Here is a 9,398-nt window from a genome sequence, read left to right on the forward strand (position 1 = left end):
CTCCTGGATCTACCCCAGGGGAGAAACGCCAGGAAATGCTTTGTGAAGTATAAGCTTTGGAGTTCTCTTATCGTTAAGGTAGGTCGTTTTTTCCTTAGATCATTTCTTTAGCGCCACAGGGTTACAGACCATGAGGTCTGAAGTGCAAAGAAAATAGTTTTTTTAAAATCATGAATGTATTTTAGCGTGAAGACTACCATATGCAATTTTGTTGTCACTAAAGCCATCAGATATGTTAGAGTGGTATTTTTTTTTGCCTTAGTGTATGACAGGAAAACAATTTTTTAATCAATATAGGTCAAATAATCTCTACTAGCATTGTTTACCTGAAAGTGTTGCATAAACAATAGTAAGAGCAAGGACATTTCGTCTGTACTTTCAAATGGGGCTCGATCATTTACAAGTCGTTCACTGGCAGCTTTTTTCACCAAGTCTGTACAGATTATAATCTATTTAATAAAAGATTAGAAACAATGAAGTTAATTGTTTTTCCCTCTCCAGCATTTGCTTTAAGAGAAAAATCTTGAAATTGGTAGGGATTTCTGATGCCAGGGAATCATGAAATGTAAGAGAATATTTAGCAATCAGGGTGGCTTAGCTCATGATAATCAGCATATGGACAATTATAATTTGCATTCCAGTTACTGAAGCTGAGAAAGCCTTGCTCAGGTTGAACATACGGTGAGTAGAAGATCTCTTTTTCTAAGAAATAAGATGGAGAGAGTCTTTGGAGAATGGCTTCACTGAATTGGTAAGTTAGCTTTCTTCGGATTTTGGTGATTTCCCCAGTTCTTCCATAATTCCTCAGTGCTCTGGCCATTTTCTGGTAAGTCATGGTCTTCCGGTTGCCTTTTCTTTTCCCCCAAAGTTGGGCAAGTTTTTCTTTGTTTTTTGACACAAACTGAAAGATGCCTTTGGTTTTATCTACCCACTGAATACAAGATGCCATCTCAGGATTACACAGGGATTCATGAAGGTATTCGAACAGTCGGAGCTTCTTCCTGCCTAAAATTGAGAAAAACAATGTCATACTCCACCATGGCTATGCACAAGGAAACAGCCTCAAGAAGGGTTTGTTGAGTGCCTACTAAATTCAAAGCTGCACTGGGACTTGAAAGTCAGAGGTCTGTTTGGCCTAACTGAAGTTTCAGTTGGACCTTGCTTTGTTGGGGATGTTGTAAAAATTTTTGTACTGTCCTTCACTGGAAAGGAAAGCCTGGTGCCTTTTTATCCAAGTCTGCCATCTGTCAGGTGGTCTTTCTTCACCATTAAATCTTGAACTACTAGTTCTATGTCGTATGTTAGAACAACAAAACTGAGCAAAATGAACTGCAAAGTTTAGTGGTTTTAAATAAAGAGAAGCCTCAAAAGCCATTTTCAAAAAACAAATCATTTGAAAGGGCTTTATTCAAATAGTCAAGTCAAATGAGGTAAGGAATGTGAAAGTATTTTATAAAATGCAAAATAATATTCAAATATAAATATGAGTAAAATTAATAACAAAGACTTAGGTAAAAAAAAATGGTCTACATAGTTATGCAAAAAATAAAGAACAGAAAAAACTGGAGTGGAAATGCCACCTTCATTGCCACCTTCATGACATTTTGACATCATTTATGAGCAATGACAATGGGCATTGTGGTTATTTTTCATTGCTGTGAAATAAAATGGTACCACCAGAGTTTATCTCTTTAGGAATACAGCCCTATATTTCAGAATGTCTAGACAGAAAACTTCAAGAGGATTTGTTGTGATTTTTGTTAAGTTGATTGGATGTCTTTGGCCCTAACAAAGAACAAAGGGGACAGCCCATTTTGTGACTTCTGAATTGGCCTGTAAATATGATGCCTTACCAGATCTATCAGTAGCTAACACATTCATGGCCAAATTCCCTTTTCCCATAGAGAGAGTGGAATAGTGGTTTCCCAAACTGCTTTGAACAGTCTCTGGGGAGTAATACTCTTGCATCAGTCATCATTCATCCTAAAACCTCAAAAGTTTTTAAGATTATCTTTTTGTGGTTATATTATCTCAAAATTACAAATTGAGAAATGAAAGGGACTTACCAAAAAACACATCATCAATTAAAAGTCACAGCCTTAAACTTTGTCTCTTATCCAGTGGTCAAATCAATGATAATGGATCCTCACCTTTTAAAATTTGTTTTCAGTTTTGAAAAAAATATTTCAATTTTTATTAAAATATGATGTGGGGCTCCTGGGTGGCTTAGTTGTTAAGCATCTGCCTTCGGCTCAGGTCATGATCCCAGGGTCCTGGGATCGAGCCACACATTGGGCTCCCTGCCCCTCAGGAAGCCTGCTTCTCCCTCTCCCACTCCCCTTGTTTGTGTTCCTTCTCTCGCTGTCTGCCAAATAAATAAATAAAATCTTAAAAAAAAAAAAGTATGATGTGCTCAGAGTAAAAGATTCAAACAAAAGCATAAAGTGAAAGTAAAATTCCAGTCTATTCTACTACATATTTTTTTTTTAAAGATTTTATTTATTTGAGAGAGAGAGAATGAGAGAGAGCAAGCACATGAGAGGGGGGAGGGTCAGAGGGAGAAGCAGGCTCCCCGCCGAGCAGGGAGCCCGATGTGGGACTCGATCCAGGGACTCCAGGATCATGACCTGAGCCGAAGGCAGTCGCTTACCCAACTGAGCCACCCAGGTGCCCTCTACTACATATTTTTTTTAAATTTTAAAAATTTGCATATAAACATACACACATCCTTTAAAAATACCAGTGGTGGGATGCCTGGGTGGCTCAGTCAGTTAAGCGTCTGCCTTCGGTCCAGGTAATGATCCCAGGGCCCTGGGATCGAGTCCCACATCAGGCTCCTTGCTTAGCACGGAGCCTGCTTCTCCCTCTCTCTCCCTCTGCTTGTGCTCTCTGTCAAATAAATAAAATCTTTAAAAAAATAAAAATAAATAAAAATACCAGTGGTATCATATTATTTTGCAGTTTTTTTCAGTAAGTAATATATCTTAAATCAGAGAACAATACAGAAATTAGCTATAGATGGGTAAAATACCCAGCTGTTGAAGTAACAACTGTTACTTCCGGGACCTAACTTGGGAAGAAGGAACACTTCGACTTTAAATAATGTACATTATTACTTTTAAATCATGGAATTAAAAAGGATTAAAACAATTTATTTTAGAGGGGGTTTTTTTTGTTTTTTTTTTTGTTTAAGATTTTTATTTATTTGACAGAGAGAGAGAGCACAAGCAGGGGGAGCGGCAGGCAGAGGGAGAGGGGGAAGCAGGCTCCTCGCCAAACAGGAGTCCAATGCGGGACTCGATCCCACGACCCCAGGATTGTGATCAGAGCTGAAGGCAGCCACTTAATTGACTGAGCCACGCAGGCACCCTAGAGTTCTTTCTTTATCAACGCATTAAGATATACCTTCTTGCCTTTTAACAGCTATGTGTTCTGTTTTATGCATGTACTATTTTTCTCTGGATAATGAATCCCCAAATAATTTTGAAATTTCATTCTGTTTCAAATGTATCCCTGTTTCAGGTGGAAGATGAAACTTTAAAAACAGAAAATGGTGGGTGATATGGCCCATACTGGCAAAGCTTTACAACATAAAACATCATTGAAAAGATAGACTTTACATCCTGGAGTTTATAGTTAGTTAAAAAAATAATAGTAATAATGACAAGCTAAACACTGGACTGAGGTAGAAGTGTTATTCTCCTTATATTAAATTACTACTAATAACAGTTCAATATTCAATACCAATATTCAGTGATACAGATTTATTTTACGTGTGTGATTTTATGCACTATTCTTTGCTGGATTAGATTATTGCTGAATATTTAGAATTTTGTTCTAGGATACAGTATTCTAGGATGCAGATATAGGAACAAAGCTAGTTTTCAAAAAAATATTCATTGAAAATAATTTAGAAATTATGATATGAAAAAAATTTCATTGTAAAATTATGATGCATCTTACACATCTCTGTACCTTATACACAGACAGATGCAGTAGGTAAGTTCCATTCTTTTCCTTCAAGAAACAACATTGCAAGGAACATCCTAATGTGTATAGTACACACACACACCCCTCTATGGTCTCTTGAGAAATTATCCAGTGCCAGGCTATGAGAGTAATGCTTTACATGGACTTTTTCATTTAATTTTTACAGCAATACAATGTTTGTACAATTATCATTATTTGTTCTTTGAATGAGGACACTGTGGTACAAAAAGTTAAGTGATCTTCCCAGGCTCTCACAATTAATCCAGAGTTCACACTCAGTTATATAGTCCCTAAGAGTCAAAAGATAAATTTAAGTCTTTGGTAGTTATTGCCAAATTGCCTTACAAAACTTTGTACCAATTTACATTCCCTCCAACAGTACATGTGCCCGTGTGTGGCCCACAACACAGCCATCAGAGGCTACTATCCTGCTTTATCACTTTGTCCACTGTTAGGTGAGATCACCACCATCTTCAATTTATGAAATCAAGTTTTCAAATTTACGAAATATTGAAATTATTATGAAACTTCATTTGCAGGAAACTTAATGGAGAAGACAACTTCTATACTAAGGCCTTCATGATTAGGGTTAAGACTGCTAAAACAACTTATGGAAAAGTTCCCCTTTCTATACCCCAAATATAGACACATTATTCTTGAATACAGATTTATTTGAGTGAATTGACACTTTGCAGCTTCACATTTTTATGAAGCAATAGGAAGGCTCACCCAAGATGAATGACTTGGAGTGGTTCAGTCTGTCAGAGGTAAATTATTCTTAATCACAATACTATAATATTTTGCAAATGCAGTTCTAAACTCAGATATGAAATCCCTTTAAAGTTGATTTGAAGAAGATTTGGTTCTTTTACCTGTAAAGAGAGTGATGGATCCACATACCTTTTCCTCCCTTTTGATGGAGAACAGCAGGTTGTACCAGTTGGTTTTCAGGGATATTTGGCAGAGATTGATGAGTATTTCCTTCAAAATAGAGGTCCGCAGCACTGTTCTATATAAATAATGCAGGAGGATGTTAAGTGGGACTTTCCATGTGGCCCCCAGTTGATGGCTAAAGTCAAAAGCTGAGGACAAAAAGAGTGCTAAGCATCTCCTAAATTCTAAAAAGCATAATCCTCAACTGTAGCCAGATATCTCCCAGGGCAGAACTAGCCTCAAACCCACATAGAGAGAGGATCAAGGGATGGAAGGTACTCTTTGGCTTTGTGAAGACTTTCATATCATCCCTTCCCTGTAAGAAAGAAGAGGGGGTTGCTTCCTTCCTTCTCCCTAAAAATGCCAGGAAGAAAATTTTAAAGAATTATGAGTACAAAATTGAAGTGCCAGCAAAAAGGGGAAGAAGATGGGCTTCCATTCCTCTGTTGGATGCCCATCTGGGCAAGAGGAGGCAAGAGAAAGATGGCAGCCAAGGGAGGGCAGAGCCAAGAGATGGGAGGAAGCAGCCTGAGCTGTTACCATTACATATGGCAAGGATATGTAGGTCTCCATGGGTTAATCGACAAAGATGGACTTGAGCCACCTTACCATACCCCCTAAGAGACTTCCCAGCAGGCAAGGAGTCCCCCCCAGCCACAAGAGGCTGTGATATATACTGGGGAGTAGGAGTTGAAAGGGGAAGCAGGGTTGCCAAATTTAGCAAATAAAAATATCCACATGCTGTATTTTACCTGGCAACCCTAAGTAAGGTAGAAGAGGTTAAGCTGGAACCCAAATTCCCTGTTCAAAGAAATGTCCTGTGGAGAGGCCTTAACAGAACAATTTAGAGGGTCAGGGAAAGGACATTTGACATAGCATGGTTGAAGGTAATGACTAAAAAAAAAAAAAAGAAAAAAAAAAACATTTCATATTTACACCACACCACATGGCATTAAGAAATACAATACAAGGGCGCCTGGGTGGTGCAGTCCATTAAGCATCTTACTCTTGGTTTTGGCTCAGGCCATGATCTCAGGATCATGGGATCGAGCCCTGCATCAGGCTCTGTGCTGAGTGCAGAGTCTGCTTGAGTTTCTCTCTCCCTCTCCCTCTGCCCCTTGCCCAACTCACTCACTCTCTCTCTCCCAAATAAAGAAATAAATCTTTAAAAAAAGCAAAAGAAAATAATACAAAAGAACACATGAATGGAGAGATAGATGGTGGGGACACTTTGTTTGCAGGGAGCTATAACAATATCCATGAGTTGGTCCAAGATGTGTAGCTAGCTCTGAGCTTGGGAAGGGAAACAGCAGGTTAATACAAGATTGTAGGTAAAGCCAGTGCAGGGGAAGTTTGGACTCTGCCCTATGGCTTATAGGGGAACCATACTTTTTTGCAATTTTCCAGGTGGACAAGAAGCAGTAATGTGAGAACCCTAAAAACACATCTTTCTAGAAGTCATTCAAACCCTCTGATGCTGGATGGAGAGCAATGATGGAGGGCAGTTTCCTTCTTGACAGCCTTGCTGAGGATCACCCATGTTGACTGTCAAATTCACAGCACTGATGTCTGTGAGTATTCTCACAGTCACCGCTGCCTCTAAGCTGGGTTCCAGCAAGCTTACACCAAGTGGAAGGCAGGTGTGAATAGGGAATTTGCCTGTTACTGGGAGATTGGTCTATTGGTACATGTACTCACTATCACTGTTCTCCAATTATAGACAGGTTCCTCTGTAGGCAGCATACCATAGCAGTTGGAATGTCCTCTGACATGAGAGCAGTGGTTGATGAAAGCCAGGTAATTTTTGTAATCTAATTTAAAAACAGAAAAAGAAACTCCAAAAGTCGAAGTTTACAATTGCATGCGTGTGTGTGCAATGTGTATGATGTTTATATATGCATATATGCTTATATATGTGGTTGCTTCATCATGTGTTCTCTATCACTTTGCATTTCCCTACATTTATTGCATTATACTGGTTATCTTTTACATATCCCATTTCCCTTACTGGAGCACATGTTCCTTGCAAGCAGAGATCCCATGATTTCTTTTCTCTTGGAACTTCCCAAAACACCCTGTGTAAACTCAATAGGCAAGATACCTGTATTTCACCTGCACTATCTTTCACAGTCTATAGGGCAATGGGTGAGGAATATCTTATTTACTCTCAAAAGAAAAGAATGTTCTTCTGAGTAGAATATCTCTTGTATGGAAGGTCTATGAGATAAAGTAGAATAACCGAAAAGCCCACTCTGAACAATTAAAATTATCTATTAGATAAATATCAACCAGTATGCTTAACAGCAAATAATTTTATGTGCTAGTATTCCAATGTGGAATGTCATTCTCTATATTCTTGCATTTTCATATGTGACACTTTAAATTTACGTAGCCTAGGTAACCCTGGAAGCTTTTTGCCTTTGTTAGAATAAACCCTAGATGCACTACATTAAAATGGTCTTCTCTGTTCTGATACGTCTGTGTGCCCAAGAAGCCATTTGATTACCACTAAAAGAAGGGACTGATATCTTTACCTGGGGAGTACTGAAGATCTCCGGTTGAATGTTGCCTCAACACCTCAAAAGCATCCTCAAAGTCTTGTCCCAGCTTGTCTTGTTCAACACAGGACTGCTGCAACAATGGCAGAACCCTCAAGTTATGAAATTATCAATTGAACTTAATCTTTCTGATATAAAGGAGGGTTTCTCACCCACGACACTATTGACACGTAAGGTTGGGTAAGTCTTTGCTGCGGAGGGCTGTCCTGTGCATTGTAGAAAATCTAGCAGCATCCCTGGTCTCTACCCACTCACTGGTTGCCAGCAGCACTCTCTCAACCCTGGGTGAGATCCACTGCTCTATAATATACAATATTTAGAGAACAGTATTCATTCTATGGTATAGTATTTAACATTCTCATAAAATTTTAGTAAGGAGTTGTACAGCAGGAGACTGATTTGGAAAGAGGGATCAAGGAAATACCTTTAATGAAACAATCTGAATCACTGCTTAAAATGGAATGCTCTTAATTTCAAAAGCATGTCCCCAAGATATAAAATTAAACTTTTTTTTTTTTTTAAGATTTTAATGTATTTGAGACCCAGAGAAAGTGTGTGTGAGCAGGGAGGGACAAAGGGGGAGGGAGGAAGAATCTGAAGCAGACTCCATACTGAGCATGGAGCCTGATGCGGGGCTGGGTCCCACCACCATGAGACCATGACCCAAGCTAAAACCAGGAGTCGGACCCTTAACAGACTGAGCCACCCAGGCGCCCCCAAATTGAACTGTTTTGCAAACCATTTCATGCCCTTATAATCTAATCCATATATTTTATTTTCAAAATGGAGGACATTCATCCTTCAAAGAGGATGCTCAGGGGCGCCTGGGTGGCTCAGTCGTTAAACGTCTGCCTTCAGCTCAGGTCATGATCCCAGAGTCCTGGGATTGAGCCCCGCATCGGGCTCCCTGCTCCGCGGGAAGCCTGCTTCTCCCTCTCCCACTCCTCCTGCTTGTGTTCCCTTTCTCAAGCTGTGTCTCTCTCTGTCAAATAAATAAATAAAATCTTTAAAAAAAAAAAAAGAGGATGCTCATCCTCCAAAGAAGATTAAAATGCCAACTTACCATGCTTCATTAATATATTGACAATTCTGAAAAAGATTAATAAACAAAATTAATAGTGTATTTAATTTGCCTCTGAATTAAAAGATCTTACTCAAAGTATTTTCTGAAAATACCTTGTAGGAACCAAAAGTACCATCTGAAGTCTCTTTAATGAGTACACATTTTTCTTCTTATAAAATTGCCTACAAACTTTTTTTTTTGCTTTTCTATTATTACAAAACTTTTTAAATGTTAAAATAGCTAAATAGAGTTAATTACCTAAACTGCTTAACTTATAAGAGAATATAAAAGTAACTCAGGAGAACACTTAAGTATTTCAAAATTCTTTTAAGAATTAAAGTATTTAAGGGGTGCCTGGCTGGCTGAGTCAGTAGAGCATGCGACTCTTGATCTTGGGGTTGTGAGTTTGAACCCCACATTGGGTGTAAAGATTACTTAAAAATAAAATCTTAATAAAAATTCTGAAAATCAGAATCCTTTTTACCTTAGCATAGTTCTCCATTTATATTGGTGATTTTCTTTTTTTCCCCCCAATCTTTCTGGTGTCAACCTACTGAGAATCTGGTGAAAGATAGGCTTTTTCTCTCTTGAAATGTGAATCTACATTACAAATAAAATTTACCCTATAAAACCCATCCATTGACTTTTTAAAATCCTAGGATAAGAACCCTGGTCTACTTTCTTATCCATGTAAGTTAGATTTTGTTTTAAATAAACTGATAAAAACAAAACAAACATTAAATGGTTTTTAAAAGATGTAAGTTCTATAGAACTAAAAACAAACAAATCTACATAACATGAAAGAGCATGTGGGGGGTCCAACACTGCTTATCATTTTATTTAGCACAAGCAAC

The 9,398-nt window shown here is 38.2% G+C and overlaps 1 protein-coding gene across 1 annotated transcript; it reads right to left on the minus strand.

Moving 5' to 3' along the window:
- Positions 1 to 439: 439 nt before the first annotated feature.
- Positions 440 to 8,572, minus strand: SPIC (Spi-C transcription factor). The gene is made up of 5 exons (XM_045867116.3): positions 8,545 to 8,572; positions 7,458 to 7,554; positions 6,622 to 6,734; positions 4,891 to 4,999; positions 440 to 1,005 (listed from the first exon to the last, which is right to left on the minus strand). Exons 1-5 carry the CDS (start codon positions 8,545 to 8,547, stop codon positions 578 to 580), a joined length of 750 nt encoding a protein of 249 aa, XP_045723072.1. The 5' UTR covers positions 8,548 to 8,572; the 3' UTR covers positions 440 to 577.
- Between the last annotated feature and the right edge of the window lie 826 nt (positions 8,573 to 9,398).

Source organism: Mirounga angustirostris, unplaced genomic scaffold (assembly GCF_029215605.1).
Source record: "Mirounga angustirostris isolate CCGP_5_RB_7025 unplaced genomic scaffold, mMirAng1.0.hap1 SCAF_5, whole genome shotgun sequence".
In the NCBI taxonomy this organism is placed as follows: Eukaryota; Metazoa; Chordata; class Mammalia; order Carnivora; family Phocidae; genus Mirounga; species Mirounga angustirostris.

Excerpts from the sequence above, each read along its gene's own strand:
- SPIC (XM_045867116.3), bottom strand. Across the intron at positions 5,000-6,621 it reads ATAATTGGAGAACAGTGATA|AACAGTGCTGCGGACCTCTA; the intron begins GTGAGTACATGT and ends TTATTTATATAG. Across the intron at positions 1,006-4,890 it reads CCATCAAAAGGGAGGAAAAG|GCAGGAAGAAGCTCCGACTG; the intron begins GTATGTGGATCC and ends TCTCAATTTTAG.